Genomic DNA, 18,858 nt, shown 5'->3' with positions numbered 1-18,858 from the left:
AAGAAGGTTTTCCAGACCCAATAGGGCTACTGTCTCACCAGTTAATGTTGTTGTTTTCCAGGTAATGGCTTTGGTGGAAGAGGTGCAGCTTCAGGAAGAGGTATAGCAAGAGGTAGAGGTACAGTTGGACGTAGAGGTGCAGCTGTAGGAAGAGGTGTATTTGGAGGTAGAGGTGCAGCTGTAGGAAGAGGTGCAGCTGTAGGAAGAGGTGTAGAGGGACATAGAGGTGCAGCAGTAGGAAGAGGTGTAGGGGGACATAGAGGTGCAGCTGTAGGAAGAGGTGTAGAGGGACATAGAGGTTCAGCTGTAGGAAGAGGTGTAGTTGGACATAGAGGTGCAGCTGTAGGAAGAGGTGTAGAGGGACGTAGAGGTGCAGCTGTAGAAAGAGGTGTAGAGGGACATAGAGGTGCAGCTGTAGGAAGAGGTGTAGAGGGACGTAGAGGTGCAGCTGTAGGAATAGGTGTAGTTGGACGTAGAGGTGCAGCTGTAGGAAGAGGTGTAGTTGGAGGTAGAGGTACAGCAGGAGGAAGATATGCTGTGGGACGTAGAGGTGCAGCAGGAGGTAGAGTGGCAATGGGAGATAGAGAAGCAGCGGGAGATAGAGATGCCACTGGAGTTAGAGGTGGAGCAGGAGGTGGAGATGCAGGTGGAGGAGAGAGAGGGAAGAAAGGGTCTGGGGGAAAAGGAGGCAGTGGTGCGGAGAGAGTGGGAAGCAGCGGTAGTAAGAGAAAAGATGGCGATGCACCTGGAAGACACAACAGGAATGAGGGGTGTTCACCTTCTGCTAAGAACAGTCATCGAAATGCCTTACACAAGCTACACGAGCTATCTGAAAAGAATCCATCCGAGGTGGCCATCACCCTGTCCTCTATCACCACTCTGCAAGACCTGCTGAACGAGAAAGAAATGAGACAGGACCATGTCCAACTCCTCTGCTCGGTCCTATGCAAGGCCTTCCAGGCACGGACAAACAGGGCTACCCGGCGACACCTGGCTGGCATGGTGAAAGACTCAGAATTCCTCAGCTTCACACTGCCACATCATGTGGAGCAAATGGCTTCGGAGTCCGGCACTGTCCGCAGGAAACAGTACACAGTCCATCTGGACAACATCCTGGCTGTTGTCTTTGAGGTAAATGACATTTTACCCTTAGCAGACAAGCCATTTTCTCAAACTAAGATAGCTTCACCTCCATTCAAACCCTACTATGCAAAATGAAAACAAGACATGACACACAGTCATGTATACCAGCATGCTTTATTTTATTATTTCTCCCGACAGAATCTGGCAACACTGCTAGTGGCTCCCCATTGGCTTAGACCTGGTTACTTATTTCTCTCGCAGAATCTGGCAACACTGCTAGTGGCTCCCCATTGGCTTAAAGGACAGCCAATGATCGAAAACATGTCGAGAATGACTAGTGCTCAGTCTCTTTGTAGACCTGCATTGCATGCTGGTAAAAAAGTGACAAAATTCCCATTGTTGTACTTTCAGTTATTGCTCCTTCTATTAGACCTACTTCTCTATGCTAATGTTGGGATACTGCAGGACGAACTACATGTATTTATTCCCATTCCCTCATTTCCAGGTGCTCAAAACATTCCCAACCAGTTCTCTCCAGTCATTGTCCATGCTGGTCATGGTCCTTCCAAACTCCATCAGGGACCTCAGGGTATCCGGAATGGAAGTCCTCCCGCAGACGGATGAGAAGTTGGTGGAGATCCAGGACCTGGTCAGCCGCCAGAAGAAATCCAGGGAGAGCACCCCCAAAGACCCGTGGAGACCTATAAACACTGTTGGAGAGAACCATGGTATAGTGATGGACATTTATTTATATTTATACTGCTATACTCCTTCGCTGAAGGTAACATTTCAGTAGGTCTCATAAAAAACTTTTGACTTGATTTTGGTGCTGTCATGTGATCATAAATTAAACCCATGGCCACTTTTGTCATACCTCCTATCCTAGGTGGAGAAGAGCAGGAGAACTTCAGGAACCTGCCTATCTTCCCCACACCTGAGGAGATACACGAGGAACGGAGGCCATTCCTTAGACCCAATCTCACCTCTCGGCCCTATGCCAGCAACCACCTGTACCTCGACACTCACTTCCGGCTGCTGAGAGAGGACTTTGTGCGACCGCTTCGTGAGGGGATCCAGGAACTACTCCAGAGACAAATGGCCAATGACAGCCCGCCGAAGAGGATGCGCAATGACATCACAGTGTATCGTGACACCCGTCTGGTGGAGCCAATGTGTACGCGGGCGGGCGTAGCCTACGTTGTTCAGTTTGACCCTCAGCCTTTTAAGGTTGGTATCTGTGTCGATTTCTGTGTTTTTTTATATGCTTTCATATTGTATAGATAACAGCAATACTATTGTCTTTATCAACCATACTGTATCATACTGGTCTGCAGTAAAAAGAAAGACTTCTTCAGTGCCAACAGTGCCTCTGCTTCTGTTATATTCAGCTTCCGCCATATTAATTTTAGAATGAGACATAATTTACAAATAGGATCTTCAATAAATCCACTCAATGGTAGTTTTTTTTCGGCAAATGTACATTTCACATTTGTAATTAACCAAATAAGTAATAACGTTCCATCTACCACACACACACACACACACACACACACACACACACACACACACACACACACACACACACACACACACTTTCCCAACAGGGTGTACGATGGGAGAACTCGAAGAAGCTAATCTATGGTTCGCTGCTCTGTCTGTCGTGTGATAACTTTGACACCTTCCTGTACGCCACGGTGTCAGACAGTGAGCCCAAAGGCCTACGGAAAGGCAGGTTCCAGCTTATCTTCACTGAGGAGAGCAGAGACAAGTTGGGGACAATACAGGTGAGATGGTCTGGAACTGTAAAGTGTGTTTAATGGCTATTAATAATGGTGGCATGCAGGGCCGGTGCAAGCCAACGCTGCGCCCTGGGCAAAATAGTCAGAAACTGTCTGTACTCACAATACCACCTAATTTATTTTCAAATATCCTGTGTATATAGGGTTTAAAGTGGTTCAGTTAGACACTTCAGCTCAGGATTAACCATTTACTGCAATGATATTGCATTCAGTTTGGCGGTGTGACTCTGCTCCAGTGATATTACAGATTACCTGCGCAAGCATGACACAGCATCTGAAATCACAAACCCCTCAGAGCAGAGCATAAGATACAGTTATTAGTTATTAGACAGACTGCTTAAAAGGACCGCCTGAGTTGCACTGAGGGAATGAGGGCGTGTGTGAGATAGCTTGCAGCGAATGAGAATTAAGTGAGGTTGAACGTGGAGAGACAGACTGTGGGTGTATTTATTAATTAACTTGTTAGCGAATGAATGGGGGGGGGGTCTGGGGAGTGAGCTAGCAATGTACCCTACTGCCTTCCGTGCCTACCTGAACTATCGCTACGCTGGATTAAAATAGACTTTGATGCTATATTAACTTATTTTGCTGTGGACCCCCTGGAACGCCCCCAAGGACCCCTGGGGGTCCCCAGACCCCACTTTGAGAAGTACTGAACTATAGAATAACAAAAATGACCTGATCCTACAGACAGACCGCTTCCAGATGGTGGAGTCCCCCGCCTTCTTTGAGGCCTACCGTTATGTGCTAGAAGGCTTGCAGGAGCAAGAGGAGGCCCACCTGCCCTTCCAGAGGTATGTGAGCGTGTGTTCTTATTATTAAAACAGTACACACATCTTATCACCATGGCGCAGTCTGACATGACAACAAAATAGCACCATGATCATGTACTTAAAAATGTGATATAAGTGAAAACAAAGATAATAGATGTGCAGATGGTAAGAAACTGGTGACTTCCAGTTTTTTGACAGAGAGATCTATTAGTTGTAGCATTATCAGGGGGGAAATGGGTGTGACCACTATGAATTTACTGCAATCATTTAACGCCTCAGTCACAGACACAGGAAACGATGCAATACCACTTGCGAAGCAAACATCCACAAGCATCGGGTGATGGATGTTGTTGTTTATGCTGTTATTGCTCATGACATGTAAAAATAAACCCTTTCCTATTAAAAACTAAAACTGTTTTTTTTATGTTTTAATGAGCCACAGACATGTGTCCATTCCAAATAGTATATTTTAATGTAGTCTACGATGGAGGTCAGAGAAAGAAAGAAACCCAAATTAGCATCCTTAAATATAAGTTAAACATAATGGTTCCATATTATTTATCAAAAAAGTCAAGATCTCTCTCCATTATATAACTTGGGCACTCTGACACACATGCAGTTTTTGATCTCGGATTAATTTAGAAGTGGACAAATACTGTTGGCTCCAAACTATCCTTTTTAGGGGTCATTGTCAAATCTCAATGGGTCAGTAACAAAACAGTGAACACCTATTTATTATAATAGATATACTCTGCACTGCAGCTCCATTTTATTTCGCCAACTTAAAACATTGTGCTGGTTAGTTATTGTCTGACAGCGCCAGTTGAGCACTATCAAACTAGAGGTCTTATGTTTAACGTGACACCCTCTAAATTGGGACAATGATATTATGATCCACCGCTGTCGTTGTCGTTATAGTTTTGGTGTGGACTCTGGCATCCACTTGAGTTCACACCATATAAAAATATATATTTTAACAGAATATTTATAGTTAATCATTCTTGGTATTGACAGCCTTTTAGTGTTGTTTCATGACAAATAATGAATTATGGTAAATGTAATCCCACCGCTAACACCTTTATAGGTACATTGTGGACTGCAACACTCATTTGCTCCCCCCGGCCTATCTGAAGATGAGCGATACATACAACCTGTCAGCCATTGTTCATCCTGACCACCGGAGCCGCATTCGGCCCGTCGGCTGCCTGAAGCCAGAGGCCTGGCCCACAATGGAGGTGCTTGGACTGGATGAGTCTCAGATGGAAGCCCTCCAGCTGGCCCTCACCAAGGAATTGGCCATCATACAGGGACCTCCTGGCTGTGGTAAGACAGGGTGTTCTCAAGGGTCTGCCTGGGTTCAAATGAATTAACCACTTTCAGCCTTTCGTCATTACAGGTGAAAATGTAAGAGTTTTTTCCCCATTTTTTAAAAGTTTGTCTAGCTCTTCTCGCCATTCATTATGCGACCAAGTGTATAGGGTTTAAGTGGTTAAAAGGTCACTATCACAATATACAAGCTCACAACTTGCCATATTACGACGCATTGTGAGCTTTTTACAATTTAGAAAATGTTCAGCTGCAATGACATTTTTAAAATACAAACTCCAGGTTGAAAGTGGTCAAGTCTGTACGTCGTTTTTTATAAATAATGTATTTAACCTATGAAAAGTATCAACAAGAGTTTTTGTTTAATAAAATTGGCTCCATTGAAACGGAAAGTCCATAAACTCCATTACCTGAAAAATAGCAGTTACAGTAATGTAAATCCAGGTGGATGCTATAAAAACAAACTATGTGCTTCACTAAAATACTATCTAAGCACTTAAAATGAACCTCAAGAAGCAATTTATTTCAATTTATCATTATAACTGTGTTTAATCACGTTTGTGTAGTAATTTAAGGAAAAGTAACCGTGACAATGCCTGTTCCTTTCTCAGATTTTATTAATAACCAATGTATGTATCAATTCTGTAGTTTGTACTTAAAATCCCTAAAATGCTTGTGTCTCCAGGAAAGACCTATGTGGGCCTGAAGATTGCTAAGGCTCTGTTGAAAAATGAGGGTCTTTGGAGCAGTGGTGTCCCATTGCTGGTGGTGTGTTTCACTAACCACGCCCTGGATCAGTTCCTTGAGGGTACGTTTTTGGGTCTGTCAATGAGGTCACGTCCTGAATTGCAACAAAATTAAATTGTACTTGCATTTATGGATGTTTGACAGCACCGATCGAGTGCCGTTACGGAAGAAAATCTGTTCCTAAGATGCAAGACAAAAATTCTCTCTATTTTGATTCAATATCATGAGCTTTTGGGGATGGGATGTTAAAATGGTTAACCATGTACACGATTTTCTAAAATAAAAATCACTATTTTGTTGGACAAATCAACTGAAAATTTATTTTTTACAACTTAGGAGCACTATAACCCATTTTCAACATTATCTTCATATAATTGGTCTTCACTAATCCGCTTTATAATATGGTACACATTTCTGCCTACTCGCTCTGCGTCTAAGGCTATGGACAGTTCAGAAACCTACTTACCAATGACATCATCGATTCCAAGCTAATAGAAACTATACAGACTTTCTCTTACTGGAATGATCAACACATTCTCACAACCGTGCCTTCAAACGGGTGACGATTTGGGATGGATCTGACCATATGGCACTTCCGCATTCCAGTGTGGTTGGGATTAGCGGGACACATCACGTCATGTTGTCCTAAGCCGTCACTATAGTAGGCCTACTACTTGAGCGAGAATATGTAGGAAAGATTGTACCCTGAAATAGAAGCCATTGTTCTTTCATCATAAAATATAAAAGTTTGAAATCTTGTTTGAAATGACCAAACCTGCCTACCAATGATATCACTGGGAGGCAGGTGTCTGAGCTGTAGCATAGCCCACCTTCGAGATACAGAGCGAGTAAACGGTGGTGGCATATTACAATGAGCATTGGTGAGACCAATTATATGAAGATAAGGTTGAAAATGGGCCTTTAAATATGACATCAAGCTACGTTTAACTACATTTAACTGTACAATACTCAGTTATTTGTAAACTAAAGTGTATTTGTTAACAAAAAATGCCCAAGCACCCATCCCTAATGATTATGGTGTTTTAAAGAACCTATTTGACCAACATATGAACTTTGAACCACATGTAATTTAAAAAAAAAAAGTGGTCCAAACTTTCTTTCAACTAAGAAACTTTTGCAAACTCAGGTCTTTACTATCACCTCAAGGCCTGGAAAAACTCATCCATGTTATTATTTCCTCCCGTTTGGACTATTGTAATTCATTATTCACCGACCCTGAGTCGCTCCTCTGTACATCGCCTCCAGCTGGTGCAGAATGCGGCTGCTAGACCTTTAACTAATACACGTAGAAGGTCACATATCACACCTGTGCTTGCTTCATAACATTGGCTACCAATTGACTGTAGAATTGATAGAACTACTGTAGAACTACTGTGCCCCAAGGACAATACGAGATTACTTAGGTCTTCAGACAAAGACCTTCTCATTGTCCGCAAAAACAAGGCTGAAAACTAAAGATGATCGAGCCTTCGCAGTGGTAGCCCCCACTGATTGAAATGTCCTACCACTTTCTCTAAGAAATGCAGAGTCAGAACTGATGCTGCTAAAAAAAACACTTGTTTCGATAGCACATTAACTTGTGTTACTCTATTTTAATGTGATGTTTTTATTTTTATTTCATTTATTATACGGCACCTTGTAACATTAGTTAAGAAATGTGCTATATAAATAACGTTTACCTTACCTCCTTCACACACACAGGTATCCTTAAGTTTCTACCAACGGGCATTGTCAGAGTAGGAGGCCGGAGCAACAGTGAAAAACTGAAGGAATTCAATCTTCGGGAGCTGACCCGCGACCTGCCGCACTACCTCCGTACTGCAAAAAAAGAGGTGAGCTGGTGTGAGAAAATGATTAACCTATTTGATTATTTTTAACATAACTCCAAAGCAATGGTTCCCAACTTTTTCTGGATCAGGATCCAGAAAAAGCTCAAGGACACTTCGACCCTAACTCTGGGGGAGCCCGGTATCAAACTGGGAAGTGGCCGCTCTACCTCCTGAGCCACTGCCGCCCCGTTAACTTGGCAGTGCATGTTTATTTTAATGATCAATCAATCGATTGCGTTCCGGCTTGGTTCAATGGAACTAACGCACTATACTTTAAGGTCCTATTTATCGGTATCACAATGAAAACAAAATGTTCAAGATTTTAAAGAAAAGATACCATTACATTTAGAGAGAATGACCCAATTAGGTGTATTTATTCACCACAGAAAAATAGACAAAATATGGCAAAAGAGACAAAGAGACAGGCGCTCCAACAGGTGACATCGTTGTGTCCAGCTCTCTCACCATGTCCTACCACCTCTGTCTGACATTCACTTGCTGGCAGCCTTTTATACTCAGCTGGAGGCGATTAGTCTGGACTCCACCATGTCAAGGGGTATATTAAAGAACATAAGACAAATACATAAAAACATGCCCATCATTATTCAACAAACATGTTTATATTTTTCCACAGGTGGCTCACTCAGTGCTGAGTGGCCAATTCAGCTAGACGCTGACAAGAAATGACAAAATGTATTCAACAAATCCTTAAACTCATGTCTGCATGTATTAACTGTGCAAATTACACTGTGCAAGTTACTAAAGTGCCAATATGCTGTGAAAAGAATCCATACTCCAATCAATCACTCAGGTTACAAATTACAATATACATGTGCAAAGGATAGGTAACAAAGGACCTCTTCATTACAATTTTTTTTTTTTACATTAAAAACAATTATATTAATGATATATTATCATTAAAATCTTAGTGTTTTGCCAATTATTTGGGAGCCCACTTGTATTATCCTCACGCCACACCAGTGGGTCCCAGCCCACAGGTTTGGTTATCGCTGGTGTCCCTATTTTGGGCATGTCATTATAGGAAACAATTTTCAAAAACGTTAAAGAATGTTTTCAAAATTCAAACATTTTCCAAAATAGCAGAAATAGCAGATCTACAAGCTCACATCGTGTTGCATCACAAAGTGTTGTGAGCTTGTGGATCTGCTATATTAGGGCTTGCTGTTTTCCTGCAGCAAGCTGTGCAGTGATTCTCAAACATATTCAGGTCAAAGACCCCTAAATTGATGTATGTATTTGGCTGCGGACCCCTATCTGAAAATAGTTTGTGCCAGGGATCCCATAAGAGAAGGTTTGTGTTAAAAAAAATCTAAATTTTAAAAATGTTACTACATATTTATTATTTATTTTATTTGATCTACAAGCTCACAACGTGTCAAGATGTGACTTGTTGTGAGCTATTTTCGAATAGCTGAAGCATAAAATAGAGTTAAAGTGGAAAACACATTTTGATGCTATATATTAACACATTTTTCTGGGGTCCCCCTGGAACCCCCTCAAGGACCCTTGGGAGTCCCTGGACCCCACTTTGAGAACCACTGCTTCAGTGCACTGTGTGTCTTTGTATTGGCTCTCTCAGATCTACAAGGAGCTGGATGAGGTGAAGAAGAAGATAAAGCCTCTGGTGGCGAAGCTGGGGTGCAGTCTTAAAGGAATCCTCCAAGAGGCTTTCCTAGAGACATTCATGTTAAGGGAACATTGGATCAGCCTGCACCGCACACCTGTACCTGTGAGTCATGCTGGCAGAACATAACGGGTTATGGGTTATGGGATATTAAACAGCCGACGGGCCAAATCTACTTTGGCCAAATCAATAGTCTTGTCAGGACATACCATGTCTTTGCCCGATGGCCTTGAAGGCAATGTAAACTTGCCATTAACTGTATGTGTAATGTCCCTCCTCCTTAGAATCTGGATGGGTTTGAGGCCGGTGGTGAGAAGATGAATCCCTGTGTCATAATGGAGTGGTTGGGCATTGATTCCACTCTCTTCCAGAAGAGGGTGACAGAGGAGGCCATTGTAAATGAAGGTGAGGTTTTAAAGTGTGGCCAAGTCCACAATCTGTTATTGGCAAGGTGCTTGAAATACATGGTAAAGGCAGATCCCTGCACACAAGCTAGAAAACAGATTTCAATTTGAAGTGTAATCTTAAAAGTTGTATTTTATTTTATTATTTATTTCAGCTGCAGAGGAAGCTACAGCGGAGGAGGATGAGGAGATGATTGAAATCGTGGAGCAGGCCGGTTGGATCCAGGCTGAGCGAATCCTTGAAGGCGTCTACACCAGAAGCAACCGGGACGAGGAGATGGACAGAGGCATGATGGCAGGACTTGAAGAGCAAATGCTGGCTTTGAAAATTGACGATACTGAACGACAGGCAGAGCCAAGCGACGAGGGCTGGGAGGTGAGAGAAAACAAGCTGTGCCATATACTCTTAACACATTTGACCAATAATAGCTTTAGCTTTTTAGATGCATAGTGATTAAAATGTTACCCACAAGTACACAGTGAATCAGGTAAGATTAAGGCTTTAGCATAGTGTAAAATAAGATAAGGAAATGACAACGCAGAAGAAAGATTCAATATTCAAAATGTTTCCAAAAAACATTATAGTCCATCACATAGTGATAGAACATTTTCCTAGGTTTTGGGGCACTCAACACAACAACATGATCATAATAATGATTTAAAAAAACTCTGTCATTAATGTGGGTTCAAACCTTGCCATGCACCTGTACATAGATGCAAAGACATCAGAGGAGACAGCTGAGGGACAGAATCAGGAAAGAGCTGGACCTGAGCTCGGACATGACTGAAGCGGAGGAGAAAGACGTTTTGAATGTTTGGCTTCTCAGTCTGCCAGACAGATGGAGACTCTATCGGTACGGCTCCCTTTCTAACCTTAACCCTAACCTTCATCGTTTCCGAGTAGGTCTACAGTATTATGCCCGCGGGTACTGCATTGGATACTCTAACAACGGGTACAGTGAGTAGCCTACTCTGACAACGGGTATTGCATAACCAGTAAACAATAAAACCATGACAGTGTCATTTTTCAGCCTATTAGTCTTAGTCCATTGGCTTTGTGTTATCATATTATTGTTTGACTAATGGTCATCTATCTACCGTCTGTGTACCTCTTCAGACTCCACCTCAGCCCTTTAGCACTTCACTCTCCCCGTACCCCTTCCTGCCACCTTCTGCTCGTTTGATGCTAATTACTGACGTAGATTTGACGACCATGTTTTTGTTACTTAGGTTTGTTGTCTTCTTGACCACATTGTTGAAAATGTACTTTAAATACTGTAGCGTGTTATTAGACGGATGCTAGGCTCATTGTTTACCTGGTCTCCTATTGTTTCAATTTACAGATTATTATTTTGATAGTATATTGTTTAGACTGATGCTAGATTATTGGTTTACCTGTGATCCTAGTTTACTGAGGCACTACACTGTCTCTCTGCATTTGATGTATGTGACTACCTTGCTTATTGTAAGTCGCTCTGGATGAGCGTCCGCTAAATGCCTAAATTGTAAATTGTCTGTAGGTTGTGGGTTGCACGCTACAGGATGGCACTGCGTAATGAAGCGTTGCGGCCTGCAGAGGCCTATCAGCATGTGGTGGATCGACTTGCTGATATACAACGCAATGAGCGTATCTATGTCCTGACGAGGGCCAAGGTACAGTAATACTAGTTGAAATCTATGTAATGTACTAGTAATATTGTGTATGTTAGGGTCAGAGTTACAATGGAAGAAATCTGCCCATTAGGTCATTGGCATGACAACAACAGGAGCAGCCAAGTTCCGTAATGTGATCCAGGAAGTGCAGCCACGGCTGGTGATCGTAGAAGAGGCCGCACAGGTATTGGAGGCCCACATTATTACTGCGCTGAGTGAAGCCTGTCAGCACCTCATCCTCATCGGAGACCACCAGCAGGTCAGGAAGCACCACTGTCTCTAAAACCCACATGGCAGCGTCACATACTTACCATGGTATATTGTCATTATATCACAGCTTAGGGGCGTTGTTCAGCCCAACGAAAGCAGACATGGAATTCATAGATAATGAAAACTGGCTTTAATAACAAAGTAGTCCCCGACTGTCTGCACAAACAAGGCTGTTTCTATGACAACATTTACATTTAGATATTTTCTTTAAATTTGGCAGTATCATTGTGCAGCTGTAATTGTAATCGCACAACATTGACCCACCAGTGCTGCATTGTAAGCTGCTCTCTGCATGAGTGTTGGGTGGTGACTGTGATGGGTTGAGTATCTATTGCATAGTATGTATTGACTATTGAGTATGCATGTAGCCATCCATCACTTACATTGTTTTTAAAATCTTATAAAAAAATATTGTGGGCACAAGAGGGCTTGCCCGCTGGAGTTTGTTTCATTTCAAATGGTTTTAACTGCCATGGCATGCCCCTGCCACACGTTTACGTGCAGGCACACACGCACGCACGCACATACACACAAAATTATGTAGGCATATAGATGAAAATCAGTAATCAGTAATAATCTTCAATATTTACAAAAATGAAATACAGCTCTATAAATAATAAAAAGGAAGAAGTAGCACATAAAGGCATCAGCTTTTGTAAGATCCTTTTATTTGGAAACCTAAATAAATAACAAATAACAATTCACGCTCTCGCACGAGGCAGCAGCCATCGCTGCTGTTTAAAAAAAATAGAAATGGCAGCGGTTTTCTGTGTGCATGTAACTTTACAGTGATCTCTTGTATTATCTGTCAGCTGCGGCCCAGTCCTACAGTATATGATCTGGCAAAGGGATACAATATGGAGGTGTCCATGTTTGAGAGGCTCATCAAAATGAAGATACCCTATGTTAAACTCAACAGCCAGGTTTGTGCTTCTTTTCACAAATCAGCAAAACTGTCATTGATGTTAAGTTACGCATTTAACAATCCATCAATTTAATATGGGGAATCTTTTGATCCTGCAGTTGAAGGCAAAGTATAACTGCATGTGTTACTTTAGAGTTATGCTGTGTTTGTGCAATATGTGTGTGTACAGTATGTGTTCATGTTGGTCTTTGTCAGTGGTGTAAAGTAACTAAGTGCATTTACTCAAATACTGTACTTTTACTCCACTACAATTATATGACTTTAGTTACTAGTTACTACAAAACACACTACCGGTAATCACTTCAGCCCTATATATTTCGTCCATTTGAAAATAGCAGATCTACGAACACACAATGTTGTGATCTTCTAGATCTGCTATTTTCAAAATATTTTTTTTATACGTTTGAACTTGTGGGAAATGGGACATTCTGCACAATGAGTACTTTAACTTTTGGTGCTGTAAGTATTTTTTGATGCTGATACTTTTGCACTTTTACTCAAGTACATTTTGAATACGGGACTTCTTCTTGTGACAGAGTATATCTACATTGCAGTATTGATACTTTTACTGAAGTAAAACTTGTGAGCACTTCTTCCATCACTGGTCTTTGCTCTTTTCTCTTTGTATGTCTGCAGCATCGCATGAAGCCAAACATTGCCTCTCTCCTGACCCCACACATCTACGACGAGCTGGAGAACCACCCCTCTGTCATGGCCCACGAAGACATCATGGTGTGTTTCATTTTCGTCACAACATTTCAGTTACCAGCAGTCAGTGGTGGAAAAAGTATTTTACTTTACTTAAAGGGATATTTCACAAAAGAAAAGTGGGTAATTTTATCGTCTACTCAGGCTTTTGTGAGCCCCCCAGACAGTCTTTAAGTTGCTTGATTCAGTATTTAGATATTTGATATTAATTTAATCAGACACGCCCCCTTCCTATACAAACCCATTATAACTTCAAACTCCATTTGTAACATGTTAGATTAATCAAAAACACCAGTCCTTGGTTCTGATGACTCATCCTGCCCTCCTAATATGTGAGGGGGCCGTGTTTTTTATTATTATTTATTATTTATTTATTATTATTATTATTTTTTGTTTTTGTTTTTCATTTTCAAAAACAAATGTTCAAAATAAATGAAAAAAGTAATTCAAAAAACACGGTCTCCTCACGTATTAGAAGGACAATATCAGTCACTAGAACCAAGGACGGGTGTTTCCGATGAATCTAACATGGAGTTTGAAGTTACAATGGGTTTGTATAGAAAGGGGGCGTGTCTGATAAAATGAAATAAAGTGAAATATCCCTTTAAGTAAATTTGAACTTGTGAAAAGTATAGGCACCAGGGATTCTTCTGACAAAATTATAAATATTTTTTAGAAAGGGTATGGTTAACTATTTTAAAAGGCATCATTGAACCTGTCCCCCCCATCATGAATATGACAAATACAAATCTTACAAATGATTGCCTTGCAGGGCCTTACAACCAATCTATTCTTTTTGGAGCACGATTACCCAGAAGAAAACATGAGAGATGGAAAGAGTCACCAGAACCAGCATGAGGCCAAGTTTGTAGTTGCCCTGTGCCGCTACCTTCTCTTACAGGACTACAAACCACAGCAGATTACCATCCTGACCACCTACACCGCCCAGCTTCTCTGTTTGGGAAAACTCATGCCCTCCAATATCTTTAAAGGGGTCAGTGTACACACTGTGGACAAGTACCAAGGGGAAGAGAATGACATCATCCTGTTATCTCTGGTCCGCAGCAATGCAGAGGGTAAGGTTGGCTTCTTGAGCATCTCCAACCGCGTTTGTGTGGCCTTGTCGCGTGCCAAGAAAGCTCTCTACTGCATCTGCAACAGCAAAATGCTGGGCAGAGTCAAGCTGTGGGCAGGCATCTTCGGTACCTTGCGGGAGAAGGGCGAGATCGGGACAGCCCTCACCCTCCGCTGTCACAACCATCCAGACCGCCAGGTTGAGGCCTCCTGTGCTGAAGATTTTAACCAAGCTCCTCAGGGAGGCTGCACACTACGTTGTGAGATCAGTTTGGAATGTGGCCATGGCCCTTGCACATGGTACTGCCATCCTCGTGACCCTAAGCATAAGAATGAATTTGCATGTCAGGAGCCCTGTCAGAAGATGCTCAAATGTGGGCACAATCAGATGGTTCTTTGCCACCAGGACCCAGAGAAGTTTGCATGTCGGGAGCCCTGTCAGAAGAGGCTCCGATGTGGGCACAATCAGATGGTTCTTTGCCACCAGGACCCAGAGACATTTGCATGTCAGGAGCTATGCCAGAAGATGCTCAAATGTGGGCACAATCAGATGGTTCTTTGCCACCAGGACCCAAAGAAGATTGCATGTCGGGAGCCCTGTCAGAAGATGCTCCGATGTGGGCACATTCAGATGGTTCTTTGCCACCAGGACCCAGAGAAGTTTGCATGTCGGGAGCCCTGTCAGAAGATGCTCCGATGTGCGCACATTCAGATGGTTCTTTGCCACCAGGACCCAGAGAAGATTGCATGTCGGGAGCCCCGTCAGAAGATGCTCCGATGTGGGCACGTTCAGATGGTTCTTTGCCACCAGGACCCAGAGACGTTTGCATGTCAGGAGCCATGCCAGAAGATGCTCCGATGTGGGCACATTCAGATGGTTCTTTGCCACCAGGACCCAGAGACGTTTGCATGTCAGGAGCCATGTCAGAAGATGCTCAAATGTGGGCATGCTTGTACTGGTACTTGCCACAGTTGCCACCAGGGACGCTACCACTCCTCTTGTGCCCAACAGTGCGAACGTCTACTGATCTGCTCCCATAAGTGCCAGGAGATATGCGCTCCTGATTGCTCTGCCTGTCGCAGGCCTTGTGAGAACCGCTGCATCCACAGTAATTGCAAGCACCAATGTGGACATCCGTGCACCCCTTGCACTAAGCCCTGTGCTTGGCAGTGCCCTCACCAGAGGTGCAGCAAGCGTTGTCATGAGCCATGTGATCGCCCACCTTGTGTCCAGCCCTGTGACCAGATCCTTGACTGTGGCCATCCCTGCATAGGCCTCTGTGGGGAGAAATGTCCAAACCGATGTCGCATCTGTGATGCAAATATCTTTGGCACTGAGGACGCCACCAGGACCGATTTGTTCGTTCAACTAGAAGACTGTGGACACATCATTGAATCAACAGCTATTGACTCATACATGGCGATGGGTGACATACAGCAATCTAATGCAGGGAAGAAGGTGGCCATAAGACTAAAAGACTGCCCTGAGTGTCAAACTCCGATCCGAAATAACCTCCGCTATGGAACCCAAATCAAGAGCATTCTGACTGAGATTGAGAAAGTAAAGGTGAAGCTCAGTGGGTGCCAAACAGATATTGCAGAGAAGAAGAAGACCCTGAAGAACCAATGGAAGATGAGGGGGCTTCAAAAGAGCTACATGAACATCAAAGTTGAACTGAGCCCTCCCCATCTCACAATGAAGGACCTGTGTGTCCTTGAAAACAAGATGGCCTTCCTTGAGAAAGTTGAAAAGCTCAAAAGGATCCAAAAGGAGCAAATGTCTGGTGAACAAGGACTCTGTTTTGAGGGGGAAATTCAGAAATTTGTGATGTGGCTACTTGATCTGAGGCAGAAAATCACTGACCAGCAGGTCTTGGATCTACAGCGTGAGCTGAAGGAGCTGATCCTCTTGGCTGACCGCAACATCCGTTCCAACTTGTTAGTCAAACAAGTTGCAACACCTGGTCCATTTACTGAGCAAGACAAAATGAAGCAGGCATTGAAGAGTCTGGATGACATGATTCAACACACTGGCCTAGGATTAGACGAAGACGAGAGTAATGTGATTGTCTCAGCCATACAGATGAAACCTGACCATTGGTACAGATGCCATAAAGGCCATGTCTATGTTATAAGTGAGTGTGGAGGGACAACAGAGAGTGAGCGCTGCCCTGAATGTGACACTGAGCAAACCTAAAGAAGTTGTGTCAGATGGATGGGGCACAATATGTTGCTTGGTCTGAAGCCAACCCGTAAGACTTTGAACCAATTCAAGCAGCTTGACATTCAAATCCACCATTGAAGTTTTATATTTTTGGGGACTTTGAGATTTGATTTGGTCTTTCATTCCTTATGCCTGACCTTTGATCTACTGATGTTCTGTACCCTTATTACGGTTATTGCAGTATGCATGTATACATTATTGTCTAGTAGTGATGTGCAGCTTGGGTTTTTTCATGACCCGCCCCGCCCCGTCACGGAACCCAACCCGCCTCAGCCAGCCCTGCGAACCCATATATAAATCTATGGCTCAACCCGCACTGCGACCCGCGGTGGGGAAAAAAAAGATAATCTTCATCATAATAGCTCAGATTTATATAGTGCTCTTTTAAGTACCCAAAGTCGCTTTAAATGTCTACAGTAGCACAACATTGTCATAGGCTAAATAAACAAGCATGTTGTTCAAAATATATTTATATATTTTTTTTGCGTGTGAGAGCGGCTGACCCGCTCACCCGCAGCCCGCATAATTGCCTTTGAAATCCTGACTCGACCACCCGCGGGGTCGGCCTGCTCATCACTATTGTCTAGGTATTTTTGTCTGTTTTGTTTGTATTGATCAATATCCTGCTGAATAGTTTTAAAATGCAACATGCTGTTTATTTACAGAAATAAAAATCTCTATGGCTGTATGATTTTTATGTTCTGTGTTTTTCCCCCCAATACCATTGCTTATAGAATATTGTCATTGAAATCTGTCTGGATTAAGCGACAAACTCTATTCATGCGCAGTAGATGAAGCTATAGTCAGAAGATGATATAAATTAAAATATCAGAATTATGATGTAATGAAAATTATGGCCTCGTTAATAGACCAGCTAAAGTGAAAAAAAACTATCATGCACACAATCATATGAAATGTCTGCAGGAGAAATGTTGGGCCAATAGTGTATTAGCATTCAGATAATGAAAATATAAAGGGCTTTAATTGAACAAGAATGACTGTAAATATGGAAGTCAGGGTCAGTTGAAGTGGACAGTAGAGTCAGAAGTAAGTTCATGGGCCAATTCAATGGAAGAGCTCTCTTCACTTATGCCCTATTCAACAGTTTTTTTAAATAGCAGATCTACGAGCTCACAACATGTTACATCTTGACAGTTTTTTAATTGTTTTGAAAAGTTAAAAAAATTCCACATGCCTGAAAAAGTGACACCAGTTTTAAAGTGGTTAACATGGGATATGGGAATACATAGCACACACACACACACACACACACACACACACACACACACACACACACACACACACACACACACACACACACACACACACGATGAGAGGTAGGTGTTTCATTTTGCATGCCATGTGTTTGTTGAGCAGTAACCACTTAAACCCTATTTACTGAGTTGACCAGTGTTCCCCAGGGCTCTGTACTTGGTCCCCTCCTTGTTTCCCCTCTCCATAAAATGTCTTCACTGAGAATAGCAGATCTACCAGCTCACAACACAAGCTTGTAGATCAGCTATTTTTGCCAAATGTTTGCCCCAGAATAGGGATGCTAGGGTCACCTCGATCCATTCACATTCACATTCACATTCACATACTGCATTGTGTCGAAATCATGAGTGTAAACCGTATTATACCCAAACAGCAAAAGTATCACTATGTGAGTTACAAGGACAAAGATGGACTTGGAAAACTAAAAATGCAATCCAGAACTTATTTTAATGAATAGTTTATTAACCCATTAAAACTGAGAAAGCATCCGTGTCATTTTAGATTTTTGGACTTTGGCTATTCAAAAATAGCAGATATTCAAGCATAGAGCGTCACTTCGTGCCATGCTATGAACTTGTAGATCTGCTATTTTTTTAAGATTGTGAAAATGCGGTTTTGGTATGACACGATCAGGGTTTAAATCCTGACCTCCCAGTCTCAGGGCGGACACTCTTTACCCCAAGACCACTGAGCCGGTCGTTTTACTGTGCCGAGATATCTAAACCACTTTCGCTTTCGCACCTATTGTCCTGTGTCGCTGTAGGATATGGGCATGCAAGCCAAAAAATGCAGTCTGACTGGCTGTTGCATTTATTGCTCCTGTGTGTTATCTATCCATATTATTAATGTCCACACTTTATAACCGTTATCATCATCAAACACACACACACGGCATGCAGATATTCCTGGATTAATTGAACTTTAATTCATTCATTAATTGGGATTAAAAGGACCAGAGAGAGTGCGGAGCCTGACCTGAAGTCGGTCAGATGCCCATATATAAACATAATATAAGCTCTGGCGCTTGATCAGGTACCAATCGCCACAGCTGTGGGGGGAAAAGCCTCTTTTATGTTGTCGGGGACAGTTCAAACCTCACATT

General features: G+C 42.6%; 1 protein-coding gene across 1 annotated transcript; it reads left to right on the top strand.

Annotated features, from left to right (window-relative positions):
* Positions 1–573: 573 nt before the first annotated feature.
* LOC308097384 (NFX1-type zinc finger-containing protein 1-like) lies at positions 574–16,887 on the top strand (the record flags this gene model as incomplete). Its single annotated transcript, XM_080445140.1, has 17 exons — positions 574–1,131; positions 1,589–1,811; positions 1,970–2,310; positions 2,688–2,867; positions 3,573–3,676; positions 4,740–4,978; positions 5,667–5,789; positions 7,451–7,581; positions 9,179–9,328; positions 9,508–9,628; positions 9,783–10,003; positions 10,342–10,481; positions 11,148–11,280; positions 11,372–11,539; positions 12,363–12,473; positions 13,112–13,207; positions 13,956–16,887. 17 exons carry the CDS (start codon positions 574–576, stop codon positions 16,452–16,454), a joined length of 5,538 nt encoding a protein of 1,845 aa, XP_080301266.1. The 3' UTR covers positions 16,455–16,887.
* Positions 16,888–18,858: the final 1,971 nt, after the last annotated feature.

Source organism: Gymnoscopelus braueri, assembly GCF_963280865.1.
Source record: "Gymnoscopelus braueri genome assembly, chromosome: 12".
NCBI classification, from domain to species: domain Eukaryota; kingdom Metazoa; phylum Chordata; class Actinopteri; order Myctophiformes; family Myctophidae; genus Gymnoscopelus; species Gymnoscopelus braueri.
This window is presented reverse-complemented; position numbering and strand designations above follow the sequence as displayed.